Source organism: Leuciscus leuciscus (assembly GCF_965113295.1).
Source record: "Leuciscus leuciscus genome assembly, chromosome: 7".
NCBI lineage: Eukaryota > Metazoa > Chordata > Actinopteri > Cypriniformes > Leuciscidae > Leuciscus > Leuciscus leuciscus.
The window spans coordinates 11,125,504-11,141,786 of NC_138731.1; the positions used below are offsets into that span (position 1 = coordinate 11,125,504).

At 41.7% G+C, this 16,283-nt stretch overlaps 1 protein-coding gene across 1 annotated transcript in view; it reads left to right on the forward strand.

Annotated features, from left to right (window-relative positions):
• The window catches only part of LOC309503495 (integrin alpha-6-like), a 50,976-nt gene extending 34,936 nt beyond the window's left edge, over positions 1 to 16,040 (forward strand). The window contains exons 12-25 of the mRNA XM_082176335.1: positions 172 to 341; positions 1,869 to 2,012; positions 3,349 to 3,464; positions 3,711 to 3,870; positions 4,151 to 4,234; positions 4,310 to 4,389; positions 4,494 to 4,571; positions 10,999 to 11,101; positions 11,212 to 11,388; positions 12,335 to 12,436; positions 12,528 to 12,638; positions 12,729 to 12,827; positions 12,911 to 13,036; positions 15,351 to 16,040. Of these exons, the coding sequence (XP_082032461.1) occupies positions 172 to 341; positions 1,869 to 2,012; positions 3,349 to 3,464; positions 3,711 to 3,870; positions 4,151 to 4,234; positions 4,310 to 4,389; positions 4,494 to 4,571; positions 10,999 to 11,101; positions 11,212 to 11,388; positions 12,335 to 12,436; positions 12,528 to 12,638; positions 12,729 to 12,827; positions 12,911 to 13,036; positions 15,351 to 15,515 (1,715 nt within the window). The 3' untranslated portion in view covers positions 15,516 to 16,040. The remainder of the gene's footprint in view (positions 1 to 171; positions 342 to 1,868; positions 2,013 to 3,348; positions 3,465 to 3,710; positions 3,871 to 4,150; positions 4,235 to 4,309; positions 4,390 to 4,493; positions 4,572 to 10,998; positions 11,102 to 11,211; positions 11,389 to 12,334; positions 12,437 to 12,527; positions 12,639 to 12,728; positions 12,828 to 12,910; positions 13,037 to 15,350) is intronic.
• The last annotated feature ends 243 nt before the right edge of the window (positions 16,041 to 16,283 follow it).

A 16,283-nucleotide genomic window follows, 5' to 3' on the forward strand; every position in this document is an offset into this window, starting at 1 on the left:
ATATAAACAACATTAAAAGCTTGATTTTCACCACAGGGGGACTTTAAGATTTAATCCAATTGTATTCTGTTACGGAAGACTAGATATGCTCACTGGAGTAAATGAGTGCATTTCTTTGTTCTGAGGTCTAAAGGTTCACACATTCTAAACCAGTTTTTGTTTGTTTTCCAGCCATTTCCTGTACATTGGAGGCAGAGTGGCACCGCAGGAAGCTGGGTCTCCCATCTAGAGTTGTGTTTCTGGAGAAGAACGAGATGGATCAGGACTTCCAGTCGACCGGCACTCTGGAGCTACGAGGACAAAACAAAAAAGCTTGTTACAAGACCAAACTCAGATTACAAGTAAATAAAGCTTTGAAGTCCTAGTGATAGACGTTTTATTCCATATTGTAAATAAATTTCCATATTTATTCCATTTTATTCCATATTTTATTCCATATTTTTTGTCAATAAACAAAAAATATGGGTATAGGGCGCTTGGTTCATCGGTTGTTGATTGGATGCTTGCAGGGGCGAGTTTAAAGAGGCCATATTATGCCCTTTTTCTAAGGTTTACACGACACCGTTTTCAACTAAAAACGTAAAACTTTTAATGCGTTTTGGCCATTCATTTACACGACAACAGAGTTTTGGGTTCCTGAAAATGCGAACTTTTGAAAACGGGTTTCAAAGTGCAAGTTTTTGAAAACGGTCTCCATGTAAACAACAAAAACGCAAATCTCTGAAGCCGATGATGTCATCCACATGCGTATTACATGTTCAGTCTATATGTTTCAGCGCCATCTAATGGCCTGGCAGCAGAATTACGCGTTTTTAGTTGTTTTCACGGATTCGTATGAATGGGGATCATTTTGACAATGGTGTCGTCTGTACGAAGGAAAAACTTCTCCGTTTTAAGCACACTGTATGATTTTAGCCACGATTTAGCTGTCTGAGACTAATTTATTGATTCCTAAAAGATTCTTCTGATCCTAGGCTAAAAATCTGAAGTCTTTGATCGCTAGTTTGACATGTTCAACGACACCCGATTAGTAACTATTGCTATCAAATTTGACCTTGATTTGATGCACAGTTTAACTCACGGCTTAGCTCAACCAGGCCTCGCTCCCTTTTTTTGAGTATGCCTTGGGGCATTATTTAAATGGTGATGTGTTTGTTCTCAGAAGAAAACTCATGACAACAATCAAGACGTTTCAGGGAGTTCAACAGTGTTCACTGATATAGAGAATAACTCCCTTTGGAGTGGCTTTGTGCTTTTTACCTTTGCAGATCTTTTTATGCTCACTAAAGAAAGTTGAACATGTAAAAAAGCATGATAGGTCCTCTTTAAGCAGACTAAATGATTATAGAAATTCTGCATACGTCACCTGAGAGAAGTCTGACAGTTTGATTGAACATTACAAGGTCAAAACACTTTTAAAAAACGAAGCATATGCGCGGATTTATCGTTCACAATATGTTATAACATGCACTTAGAAAATAGATAGGATGAATTTGAATTTTCATGCCAACTTTAAAGTAACAATTTGTCCAAATTTTTTTATTCTGTCACTCACCCTCATGTTGTTCCAAACCCATATGACTTTCTTTCTTCAGTGGAACACAAAATGAGAAATTATAATGGATTTTGTAATGGTTGTGCTTTTCTGTGCAACTACAATGAATGTGAGACTGGATTTTTCAAGCTTCAAAAGTTACACCATAAAAGTATTGTAAAAAGATTAGAATTTCTGGATGCACTATTCCTATAATTCTCCTGTTGGATTTAGGGACTTTTATTATGACATTCAGCCTCTGTCTAAGCTCTCATGAATGAAATGTTATGTCGATACACTGACTGAGTGGGATCTGCTGTGCTCTGGTTTTCAGGAAGGCATCAGGGATAAGCTCAGAGCGATTCCTATCGAGGTGTCTGTGGCCATTCAGAGTGCTAAGAGAGGCAAACGGCAGAGCTCGCTGCCACAACTAGTGCCAATACTGGACTCCACTGTACCCAACAAGACCATCACTGAGGTATACTCACAGTTTACTACACAGAAATCTAATGAAGAGTCAATGCATCTTTAGATCCTTCACTGTAAACATAACGGAGTGTCTATTTACTTGCCTTGTTGGCAGAGGCTTTTACACTCACTCTGCACAGCATTGTCTAGATGAGCCTGACAAGATTACAAAAGAAACCTGTCTGATAACAGATCACTGTCGTGAAGAGTAAGGCAAGTGGCCTTAGCTTTTGGTGCAACCAACCGCAGAACAAGTACAGCATGTTCCTGGATCAACCTCTTTGTTGATCCTGTAACAACATTCCAATCATCCAGTCAGATTTGAGGGACAAGTTTACGCTTACAACCAGGGTTAGGTGCTTCTACATCAGTGTTATTAACCTATAATTTCCCTCAGTTAGGGATAGGGTTAGGACTACATTTTTCGGACAATAATGTTCCAGGATCAACAAAATATGTCAATCCAGGAACATGTCTTACTTGGCAAAATCACAGTGATCTCCTTGGTCAACATCTTTGTTGATCCTGGAACAACAATCCAATCAACCAATCAGGTTTGAGGGACAAGTTTATAGTTTATGTCAAATTTAGGCTTACAACCACAGTTAGGTGCTTCTACATCAGTGTTATTCACCTATCATTTCCCTCTGATTTTAGGGATAAGTTATGGGTAGGGTTAGGTTAGGTTAGTGTAGGGATAGGGTTAGGACTAGGATCAACAAAATATGTTGACCCAGGAACGCGTCTAACTCTGCAAAATCAGGATGTGCTGACCGAACCGAGCTTGAATCCACCTTTTTCCAAACTCATTCTTCCTTTTTCCCATCATAAATCAGTTCAGAGAGGTGTTGATTTTAAATAAAAATAAAGAAAATGTTCAAAAAGTGGAAGGGAATAAAGTAAATAATGTCCCAATAAAAAAGCATCCATTTTTTTATTTTAATAGACACTGAATATGTTATTATTGTATACTGTTTTATAATGTACTACAATACAATATATATTTTGCTATTTGCATAAATAGCTATTAGTATAAATAGTATAATTCGCTATTAGTATAAATAGCATCTAACTACTATTTACACTTAGTGCAAATAAAATACTGCTATTTTCAATTAGTGTAAATCGGATCTATCACTATATTTGCACTTAGTGGCAGATATTATTTGCTCCTCAGTGTATTGTAGTACCTTATAAAACAGTACTTTTTATAACTTATATAATATAATGCAATATAGTAAATGGAATATTATATAATCAATATCAACAATTATTTTTGCATAGGCAAAAAATGTAAAAGGCTGATAAATGAAGTGATATAATAAACCTTGTTTCCTGGCCTGTAGGTGAACTTCCTGAAGGAGGGTTGTGGCACGGACAACATCTGTCAGAGTAACCTACATCTGCAGTACAGGTTCTGCTACAGGGAGTCCAAACAAGATGTGTTCCCTCCTCTACCTCTGTGTGTACCAGCAATACATGCAACATAAACCCAACACACACAAGCTCTCTTTACATCTATAAATATAGCCGATCACAAGTGGAAATTGAGAAATCTTAATGTATCAAATAGCAATACATATAATTAGATTGTTTATTACATTAAATGACTACTGACTAGATTGCTTGTCATTTAAGGAGCATATATCAGTATAAAAGGTTTCTTTGTTGGTGTGCAGTGTGTTAAATGCTCAAATCCGTCTCTCAGGGAGAATGGTGTGCCGGTGATTTCTCTGAGTGATCAGAAGGACATTGCTCTGGAGGTCACAGTGAGGAACAGAAATGGAGATGATGCTCATGAAGCCAAATTGGTGGGGCAGTTTGATGAATCTCTCTCATACTCTGGATTCAGATCTCTGAGAACTACTGTAAGTGTATCACACATCTAAAGTCTATATCTGAGTCACGTGACCTGAACCTTTCCGTTGTGGCACTCGTCTGAATTTCATTTAACTATTTTTTAAGGTTTTATTCATTATTTCACCATTGATACAAAAATGTTGTTGCTATATTTCTATGAACTCTTTTTCTCTTATTGTTGTTCAGTTGGTTCTGTCAGAGATTCAGCAACTAAATGCATAAACTTTACATTTCAATAATAATGCTAATTCAATCAATTACCACCGATCCATACTTTATATCCTATAGGATAAACATGTGATCTGTGCTGCCAATCAGAATGGCTCTCTGGCAGACTGTGAGCTGGGAAACCCTTTTAAACGGGATTCAGAGGTCAGTAATACTTCAACAATGCCGTATTAATCTATTTCATGAATTGTCATTTTAATAAAAATGGTTGTTTTGCAGGTAAAATTCTATATTATATTGAGCACTGGCAAGATATCACTCGACACCAAAGAAGTTGAGATCAACCTTCAGCTGGAAACGTATGAAATATTAAAACTATCAAAAACACTCTTGATTTAAGCATGTTTATATGAACTAATTGTATGATTAATGTATATATGATGTTTATGACATCCACATACAGAACGAGTTCACAGGAGGGCCTGACCAAAGTGAAAGCCAAAGCCAAAGTGGTGATTGAACTTCTTCTTTCTGTACAAGGGTGCGTATCATCACTTTATTTCTCATCTCATGTGGGATCGTTGCATATCTAAGCACAGTTTGAGACATTTTTGAGATCTCTTTTGAATCTCGAAAGGAGATACACAAGATTTGTAGGGTCTTTTTTCAGCAGTAACAGAAGCTGCAGATGTGAGCAGAGACATTAAGGAGATCTTTTCTGACTTCCATTGCATTTTAAAGTAATATTAAACATCAGGTTTTGTGCAGAACATGCAGAGCCTCTGGGACTCTTATGTTTAAGGGTCAAGGCTTCTGATTCAAAGGTGAAGTCTCAAGCAGGGTTTACCATGAAGCTGTAGAAATACAGAAATCAATATGTCAGCACTGTACGCTTGAGAAAAGCACTTAACCCCAGGTTAAAAGCAGCTGCTAATAACGCCTCGGTTACGACTGTAACCTCGGTTCCCTGAAGAGGGAACGAGCGTTGCGTCGAAAACTGACGCTATGGGAACGCTTTGCGTGATGACGTCTTGAAGCACATGTAAAATCAGTCCAATGGTGTGGCGGAACGTCAGAGGCGGGTGACGTCACGTACCAGGAAACTATAAAAGCCGGCCCAAAACAGAAAACGAAAGCTTCGTAAAAGTCTGAAGTCGAGCTGACAGGCATGAAGGAGATATGGCAGGGCGACGCAACGCTCGTTCCCTCTTCAGGGAACCGAGGTTACAGTCGTAACCGAGGCGTTCCCTTTCAAGGGAACTCCCGTTGCGTCGAAAACTGACGCTATGGGAACGTCTATACCAACGCCTCCATAGCTACAAATGTCTGTCCTGTGTGTAATCATGTGAGCAGCACTAAGAAGACAAAACATGAGACCCTGGAGTAGAGTCTAAATCCAGAGAGTAGAACCTGACGAAGGTGTGCGGTGAGGACCAGCCTGCCGCATCACAGACGTCCTGTAACGATACTCCTGATATAAGGGCCTTAGAGGCCGCCATACTCCTAGTAGAGAGCGACCGGACAGCCAAAGGAGAAGGCTGTCCGGCCGCCTCATAAGCCAGTGAGATAGTCTCAACCACCCACTTGCTCATCCTTTGCTTAGACACTGGACCTCCCTTGTTAGGGGAGCAAAAGTCACTTTTACGCCACAGGGCAGCTCTGTGGACATACGCGTCTAACGCCCGAACAGGGCAAAGCAAATTATTCGCCTCCTGGTCCGATTTCGAAAGGGAGGAGGACCTCCAAGTGCCACGAGGGAAACGAGATACCAAAGGGTCTTTCCCCACAGACATTCCACCCAAAGGACTGTGGTAAGCACCTACGGCCGCCACATAAACCTTTAAAGTGGACGGGGTCAGACCTGCAGTGAACCGGTCCTGCAGGAACTCCAGAACTGTACCAATTGGGCAGTTGACTGGATCCAACCGACGGTCACTACACAAAGAGGTGAATACTCTTCAGTTCAGGGCATAAAGTTTCCTCGTGGAGGGAGCTTGGACTGTAGAATGGTCTCAACAACCTCAGTTGAGAGACCTGACTCTATGAGCTGGGCCCCCTCAGAGGCCAAGCCCACAGGTTCCACAGTTCTGGGCGGGGGTGAAATATTGAGCCCCCTGCTTGGGACAGAAGGTCCCTCCTGACGGGTAGCTCCAGAGGATGCCCGTCGAGGAGGGACACAAGATTGGGAAACCATACTCTGCCCGGCCAGCGCGGGGCTATAAAAAGCAGGCAAACCCGGTCCCTGCGAACTCTTTCCAGAACTCCCGGGAGCAGAGCAACTGGGGGAAAGGCGTACAGACGTAGCCTCGGCCACGTCTGTACCATAGCATCCAGTCCCAGAGGAGCTGGATGCGTGAAGGAGAACCAAAGTGGACAGTGAGACGTCTCTCGAGACGCAAACAGATCCACTTATAATTTCCATATCAGCTCCACCACCTCGGGGGTGGAGCCACCATTCCCCGGGCCTCGGCCCCTGTCTCGACAGAGTGTCTGCTCCTATATTCTGGACCCCGGGGATGTAGGCTGCCTTGAGTGACAGAAACTTCCCCTGGGACCACAAGAGGATATGGCATGCCAGCGCAAACCCCCTTGATATAGGTGACTACCGACGTGTTGTCCGTATGTACTACACATGGTGTCCCCTGAGACCTGTGATAAAGCTCCTCAGAGCCCGGAAGACAGCTAACATCTCTAGGCTATAGAATGCCAGGAACGATGATGGTCTTCCCACAGACCTTGAGATGAGCGACCCACAGGATCGCTCCCCAACCCGTGAGGGAAGCATCCGTCGTTAGCAGTTTGCGACGACAAGGAGCTCCCAGCACTGGGCCCTGGGACAGGAACCAAGGTTTCTTCCACATAACCAAGGCACGTAGGCATCACCGCGTGACCTTGATTGTGCGAAATGGGTTGCCCCTCGGGGAAAAACCCTCTGGTCCTGAGCCACCACTGCAGGGGCCTCATGTGCAGCAGTCCAAAAGGTATCCCGTTGGAAGCTGCTGCCATGAAACCCAACAGTCTCTGGAACTGTTTGACAGTGAGTAGCTGGCCTAGCTTTACACTTCTCACAGCTGCCAGGATGGAATCGAAGCGTGGCGATGACAGGCGCGCCTGCATCGACACTGAATCCCAAACCATGCCTAAAAAAGTGGTCCTCTAAAATGGAGAAAGCACACTCTTCTTGGCGTTCAGCCGTAACCCCAACTCTTTCATATGGGCGAGAACAACATCTCGATGTTGAACCGCCATCTAATGCGACTGAGCTAAAATCAACCAATCGTCGATGTAGTTTGTGATGCGAATACCCCGGAGGCGCAGAGGCGCCAGAGCTGCATCCACGCATTTGGTGAAAGTGCGGGGTGATAAAGCCAGGCCGAATGGAAGAACTCGATATTGGTATGCTTTGCCCCCGAAAGCAAACCTCAGGAACTTCCAATGACACGGACGGATGGAATATGCCTCCTTGAGGTCTATCGTGACAAATCAGTCCTCGGACCTGATCTGTGGCACGATTTGTCTCAAGGTTAACATTTTGAACTTGAGCTGCATGGCTGACTCGTACAGAACTCGAAGATCTAAAATGGGACGCAATCCCCCGTCCTTTTTTGGAACTATGAAGTACCGGCTGTAAAACCCGGTTTCCCTGTTGGAGGGGGGTACATATTCTATGGCCCCTTTCTCTAACAGAGTGTTTACTTCATGTTCCACAACCAGAACCTGCTCGGGGCCCACCACTGTGGGCAGGACCCCCATAAACCGCGGTGGGCGTTAATAGAATTGTATCTAATACCCTTTTTCCACGGTCTGCAGGACCCAACGAGAAACATTTGACAGTAGCTTCCACGCTGTCAAATATTCTACTAGAGGTACCAGTCTCTCGAGACTGGTTTCTGGATTTTGTTGCTGTTGAGTAGTCGGTTCGTCGCCCTGTAACGGCGCACCGGCAGGGAACGACCAAACAGACTGCTCCAGCACCCTCCTCAGAGGGGGCGGGCATCCCGAGGCCACTACGTTTCCGGGTGGACCTTGAGATATGTGCTCGCCGGAGACCGCTGCGCCCTGTAACACCGGAGGCGGCAGGGTTGGCAGAACGGTCCCCTGAGGGCACCGAAGAGAGACGGCACCGTATTTTTCTCCTGCTGTTGAGTAGTCGGTTCGTCGCCCTGTAACGGCACACCGGCAGGGAACGACCAAACAGACTGCTCTAGCACCCTCCTCAGAGGGGGCGGGCATCCCGAGGCCACTACGTTTCCGGGTGGACCTTGAGATATGTGCTCGCCGGAGACCGCTGCGCCCTGTAACACCAGAGGTGGCAGGGTTGGCAGAACGGTCCCCTGAGGGCACCGAAGAGAGACGGGCACCGTGAAAAGAGGTGTTAACCGCTCTGCTTCGGGGGGACTACCCTCATTTGTCCTGAGCCCTCAGACATCAGGACTTTTCCCCAGCAGCCTTCTTGGCGGTAATAACGGTCCGCAGATCCGTTTTACCCCTCGAAGACTGCTGGGTTTGAGAGCGCCCTCCGTGTCCCCGAGATTTTTGTGGGGGAGCACGGGAGGAAACGCTCTGTTTCTGAGTGGCGCGGTGCTCAGCGCTCTTTTTAGACTGCTCCCGCTCAGCAGCCTCATAGAAAGAACGGCGGGGGAGAAGATTCTGAAGTGCAGCTGCCTGTTTTGAAGCTTCTTGTGACTTCGCTACAGCACTATTAACTGCGTCTCCAAATAACCCTTGCGTGGATACTGGTGCATCTAAAAGAACATGTTTTTCTTTGTCCTTTATGTCCTTTGTCCTTAAGTTGAGCCACAGATGCCTCTCAGTGGCCACCAGGGCTGCCATAGAGCGGCCGATGGATTTAGCCGTCTCCTTGGTGGCCCTGAGAGACAAATCTGTGGCTCTACGCAGTTCAGACACCGTATCAGCACTAATACCCCCGCCATCCTCAGAATCACCCAATAACTCAGCCTGGTAAGCCTGCATTATGGACATTGTATGTAAACACGCTGCAGCTTGTCCGGCGGCGGCATAAGCTTTATGAACCAGGGAAGATGTAACTTTTACTGGCTTGGATGGAAGTGCAGGAGCCTTCAGAGAAGATGCCGTTGCTGGAGAGAGATAGCTCGCGAGCGTCTCTTCCACCCTCGGCATCTTCCCATAACCATGCTCTTTATAATTGTGAATGGATGAATAGTGTGATGTTTGTGCAGTATACACTCGATATGACACTGGTTTCCCCCACGATCTCGACACCTCAGTGTGGAGATCGGGGAAAAACGGAAGGCTTCTGCACTGAGGCTGTGCACGAGATGGCAGGAAACGTTCGTCGAGCTTGCTTTTCGAACGAGCGCCCTGCCTATCTTCTGGCCACTCAATAGATAATCGCTCGACAGCTCTAGTGATAACATCAAGCAATTCTTCAAACGCATGATACTGAGGTGGCGAATCCTCAGACTCAGCGTCAATACTAACAACGTCCAACTCCTCAGAGCTGGACAATTGCAGTATTGGTGCCTCCATCGGGGGGGAAGAAACCGCAACGCGTGCTTCCACACCCTGATGAGAGGCACTGGATCTATCAGAAGGAGGCTGAGATAAGGCAGAGCCCGTCTCAACATCCACTGATAGATCCATTTGCGAACCCCAGGTCTGTGATTGCCGCCGTGCCTCGGCAGCGGCGGGACCAGAGCCCTGGGGAACGCGATCGGGATCGGATCACGATCGCGGGATCGCGATCGTGAACCGAGCCAAGCGGGATCGGAGCGAACGCAATGGAAGCGCGTCGCAATGCACACAGTCACCACCCTCGAGTGCTGACTGGGCATGCTCCTCACCCAAACAAACAACACAAAGAGTGTGAGTATCACCTCCCGTTAAATAACGCGGGCAGGGATGGACACACACTCTAAACTGCTGCTTGCTCGCCATACTGAATATATATATGTGATATAGACAGACAACACCAAATATACAGACAGATTTCACACAGAGCGCAACTGAAGACTCAGAAAGCTTTCGTTTTCTGTTTTGGGCCGGCTTTTATAGTTTCCTGGTACGTGACGTCACCCGCCTCTGACGTTCCGCCACACCATTGGACTGATTTTACATGTGCTTCAAGACGTCATCACGCAAAGCGTTCCCATAGCGTCAGTTTTCGACGCAACGGGAGTTCCCTTGAAAGGGAACTACTAGTGTACTGTATCTCTGCCACCATAAACTTAGTAGAATGACTCCCCTTTGAAAAAGAACACATTAGGATACTGATAAAAAGCGCACTTATTACGGAAATAATATACTTTAAAAGAATATAAAAGAAAAGTGCAAACTGAATTTATATTTGTATTACATATAATTAGCTGGATTTTAGAGTGCTTGGACTTAAATATATATTTATGTAATTTCATAATTACTTTTGTGAAATACAGTATTTAATATGGTTAAAGTGTATGGCTGACAGGCATTTATGGCAAAGTATGTCCTTTCTATTGAAAGTTGTCATATTTTTATATATTTGAAAACACATCTGTAATGATGAAATTGCAATTTAATACATTTAAAATATATTGACTTTAAATGTAAAATCAAATAACACACTAAGGTTAAAATTATAATCAAGTACCTTACATGTGCTTTAGTATGTTAGTCAACTCATCAAAATAAGTGCACTTTAAAGCTTAACAAAAGATCAGTAAAACAATGATTTAAAATGCACTTTAAAATAAAACATTGAATTTGACAATATTACAAAGCACACTTTTTAAAAGTGTACTTAATTGTTAAGAAACAATCATGAAAGTGTACACTTAAGTGTCCTTTTATTTCATGCAAGTGTTTTTTTTTTAAATATACTTAAAAAATGTAAGTGCACATTCAACACAATTAAGCACCCTTCTTTTTCAGTCTTAGTTGTGTAACGTCCTGTCACATGTCAGCCGATATGTTTATACAGTGTCTGATTGCTGATTGTTGTGTATCAGGGTTGCCAAGCCGTCTCAGGTCTATTTTGGAGGTCGAATCAGAGGCATGAGTGCCATGAAGACAGAGGAGGAAGTCGGCAGCTTGATCGAATATGAATTCAGAGTAAATGCCAAAATAACTTTAAAGAATTATACACATTTATAGATATCACTTCAGCCATTTTTGCAAAGCACTACTTCTAGCCTAAGATTTTTTTATGAATTTTTTTGCAGGTGATTAATTTGGGAAAGCCTCTGAAGTCTTTTGGCACTGCATCCCTAAACATCCAGTGGCCTAAAGAAAGTTCTGTGGGAAAATGGCTGCTGTATCTGATGAAGATCAACACCAAGGGCCTGCAGTTAGTCACCTGTTCACCTGAGAGAGAGATAAACCCTCTCAGACTGAGTGAGGTACCAGATATATTCCTGTCTTAGTTTACATCTGACTTAGACACCAACATAACGTCGGCCCAGATCCGGCCCACATCTGGTACACATAGATTCCACATATTTTCTATTATTTAATGTAATTTTGTGGGAGATTTTTAATTTTTTTATTTACCTTTAAATTACTAGATTTGATCAATACATAATAAATAAATGGCAATTTAAACACATTCCCCACAATATTTCAACCTGAATTCAAAATAACTCACAATTTCATGCATGACCTTTTTAATTCAGCTCAAAATATCTTACATTGGGTCTTTGTCTTTGCCGACCTCTTGTGGAACAAAAATATATGTAACATGATATTTCATGACTCTTGCCACTATTAATGTAAAGCCGCTTTGGAACAATCTACATTGTTAAAAGAGCTATACAAATGAAGATGACTTGACTTGACGGCCTTATAGCTCTATATGGAGGGAATGAGCTGTTCCGCTGGGTCCTAAAGTCAATTTCTTCAGTATGCATTCAGATACAGATATTATACAATTATTTTTGGTAAAGTTTTAGCATTTTTAGTTTGAATTTTAAGCATTTTTTTTCTATGTGTACAGAAGCATTCCTCGCATTCCATTAATTCCTAAGGGGGTCAAATTGACCCATGGGGGAAGGATTTGTTACTTTTTTTAATTCTCCTCCGCAAAACTCCTCGAATCCATTCAATTATTATTGTAAAAAAAATATTATTTTTTTTCTGTGTGTTTTCGTGGTTGAAGTGCGACAAAAGTCCTAAGGTCTTGGACCCCTCTCAATTTTAAACAAATGTTAAAAAATTTGTTTCGGGTCAAAATGACCCCTGATAAAAAATAATGCTAGATCAAGAAAACATTTTTAAGTGTTAACCCTTCTGGCTGAGATTGATGCTGAAAACATGGACAAAAAGTAGACACATCTGTGACTCTTTTAGGAGTCGACGTCAACCAGGAGAAAGCGTGAGCTGGAGGAGAGGAGACCATCTGACGGGAGTAAAGTATCCCTCTTCACTGACAAACGCAAGCACAAGATTCTGGTAATGAGATTTAGTTATTTATATTTGTAGTGAACTTTAATTTTTAGGAATGATTGGACCAAAACAACGTGAAGTTTATTATTTCTCATAGTCATGCAGTGGCGATGCCAGATGTGTGGAGATGAAGTGCCCCCTTCAGGGCTTGGACAGCACTGCAGTCATCGTTTTAAAATCCCGGCTGTGGAATTCCACTTTCCTTGAAGTAAGGACAATGACGAGGGCTTATTTTGTTCCCTTGAAATAATGCCTGAGGTTGTTAAAGCAATCTGTTTTGTTTTCCTCTCAACAACAGGATTATGCGTCCTACAATTACCTTGATATAATAGTGAAAGCCTCCATAAGTCTGGATGTCTCCGCCAATAACATTGTCCTTAAAAATGCTGAGACCCAGGTAACACAGTTTCCTAAAGTGTAACACATTTAAGTCTGTGACATTAAAGACATTTGTTGAACACCTGTACGTCTGATGCCCAGGTGAGGCTGACCGTGTTCCCAGAGACGACAGCGACTCCGTTCGGAGGAGTTCCCTGGTGGATCATTCTTGTGGCGGTTTTAGCTGGGATTCTGATGCTGGCTCTCCTAGTTCTGTTACTCTGGAAGGTAATAAAACACTCACACACCCAAACATAAAGCTAACAAAAACCCAAGGGCATCAGCCACATGGACAAGAGTTCCTTAAGGAGTATTTCTGGTAGAAAGCTCATATTGTATGTGGACTTCTCTGTTCTGAATTTGTTTTTGTTTTCTAATAAATGTTATTTATTCTGGTATTTACTATTTTCATGGCCCTAAAAAGAATTTGGAGACTTAAGACCCGTTCACACCAAGGATGATAACTATAAAGAGAACGATAAAGATATAGTTCTCAATATTAAAGAATAGCAGAGTTCACAGCACAACTATAACGATAACGGCAAAGAGAAACAATATCGTTGGAATCACTTTCAGAATGATGTTACCCAGCTCATGAATTATAAAAACATAATTGACAGCCAATCAGAATCCATCCTGATGTAATTAGCTCGAGCATTTAAAGTGACAGACAAGCACACACGAAAAACACAATGATATCATCACAGGTGTGGACGCTAATATAGTTATCTCTATAGTTATCGCTCTTGGTGCGAACGGGCCTGTACTGTACACTTGAATGAATGTCATTTCATTAAATAAAACTAAAATCAAATAGAATATATATATATATTTATTTTTATTCAAGAAAGATACCTAAAAATACGTAGCACCGCACAAGACATGCGTGAAAAAACGATGTATAAAATCGAGGGAACAACATATTGTATCGTGTGCAATATTTACTTAAAACAAGATAAATAATTCTTAATTTATGGCCTTGATATCTATCTATCTTATCTATCTACTTATATATATATATATATATATATAGTCATGGTCATGTTCCAAGATAGGTAGGAAGGTAGGAGATAGATAAAGTTTTAAAAGACAAAACAATGGATATAAATCATATTGTGACATTGATTTATCAGGTGTCCTTTGTGAAAAAGAAGTATCACATACTTTTAAAAGAGGAGGCTACTTATTACAGAAATAATATACTTTAAAAGAATATACTTAAAAAAAATGCAATGTAATGTTTTCGGACACTTAATTGCACGTTAATTGCAATTATATCAAAATGCGTTATAGTTTAAATTTATATTAGATGCAGTTAGCTGAACTTTAGACTGCTTTTGAGCCACTTAAGTAAGACATAAAGTACATCTTTATATTTGTAATACTGTCTTTGAAATATGGTAAAGTGTACTGCCAAACATCTAAACTAAAATAGGCCTATACTTTATTGCCAGTTGTATGTTATTTGCATGTCATACTTTAATGCCCTTTCTATTGAAACTGGTCATATTTAAATATATTTACAATTAGACATTTGCAATGATGATGTTGCAATGTAGTACATTTGTAATATCAAATAACACTACAGTTAAAAATATATATAATCAAGTTCCTTACATGTGCTTTAGTCAACACATCAAAATATATACTTCTTTAAAACATGACAACAAATTATTTTAAAGTAAAAGGTTTACTTTGACATTATTAAAATGTAATTGACCTTTTATTTAACTAATTTTGTATTATCTGCAAGTTTTTTTTACTTTTAGGATTTGAAGTACGTCACAAGTGCACATTTAAAACAATTAAATGCACTTCTTTTTCACAAGGGGTTAGTTGTGGATCATGCTGATAGTGTGTAAACTTGAGAACGATCTTCTTACATCTACAAAAAATCACACAATTAAAGACATGAAGGAAAAATGATGAGTGAGACGCAGATGACACTGGCTTTAATATTTTAATTTCAATGACATTCACACATTTTTATTCAGGTTTTACTGCCCAAATGCTTTTTGTGGCCACTGCATATTAATTCCATGAACATTTGTGTTAGTACAAATGTAGTACAAACCTTCTCATGACATGTTTGCAATGACCCGTGAATTTGCCCCCTCTGTAGTGCGGTTTCTTCAAGCGGGCCAAGAAGGACGAGTATGATGCCGCAATTCACAAAGCTGAGATTCACACTCAGCCCTCAGACAAACTGTCCACTGAGGCCTAGCTCTCCTTACCCGGGTAAAACACGATCGCTGCAGCAGATTGGTGTCTGCATGACGTGTGGCCTAACTCACTAACTCATCCTTTGCTCTGACCAAAGCAAGGGAAAGACTCATGTTGCTCAGCGTGCTTCGCTCTTTCCGTGTGAAGCTCAGTTTTGTTTCGTATTGTGTCGATGGATGTGCTTCTACGTGTCCTGTTTTGTCAAGCATGTCCCGTCTCTCAGTGTTCTCCAAAGCATACACACTCAGAGTGATTTTTTTTTTTAAATGTACCCATTTTTTTTATTATTCTTAATGAGGTTTTCTTCTTTCTCTGTCAGTGTGGATTTTTCAAACGTTCCAAATATGAGGACAGCGTTCCGAAATATCATGCGGTGAGGATTCGTAAGGAGACGCGTCTCTTGAAAGACGGAAAGGTCATGTTAGATCCCTTTGAGAAGAAGCAATGGATGACCACATGGGATGAGAACGAGAGCTACTCATGAGACTGTCTCTGCATCTGATGTGGACAATCTGCACCATCGGGCGTCTTCGGTTGTGAAAAGTTTCAGAGGAAGTCTAACTCTATACGGTCTGTGAGCCGTGAGGCGTTTGACATGAAGATGCCTTTACACATCCGTGTGTTTCTGGTAACTAAAGGGTAAAGACTGACTGTTAACGCCTGGATATCTCTGGGCTTTTTGTTTGCAATGACACCCCTTAAAAAAAGCGTTTGTATATTTTTGGAAGATGCATGAGATGCCAAGAATGGATTGTCTTGATTTTCTTTGTAAATATTTTACAATGCAGTTTATTTATTTTGTCTTGTAATTTTGTACTAAGATGCCTACTGTGCATGAACTGCCCAAAGATCATTTTTCATGTCTTTCGGTAACTGTAAATTAGATTGAATGTTTTGAGGTCTGTCAGATGAATCTCAGGCGGGAAAATAAACGATTACTACTGAAAAATGTTGATGACCGAATGTATCAGTTATGCCACTGGAGCAGTTATAGATATGAGCAGACACACATAATAAAACCCATGACAACATATCAGCATGGGATGATGACTATTATCATGTCATTTCTCAACTCTAGAATGCTCACAAAACTAACCATTTTCTTGCTAATCAGCATGTTTTAGCTTTGTTGCCCCCTGCTGGTTGGCGTTAAACGTGAAAGCAGTGATGCCAACTTAGTCTGAAAAGTTGCTAAATTTAACAAAATTGCTATCAACTTTTCAGACTATCAACTGATTTTTTAAAAAGCACC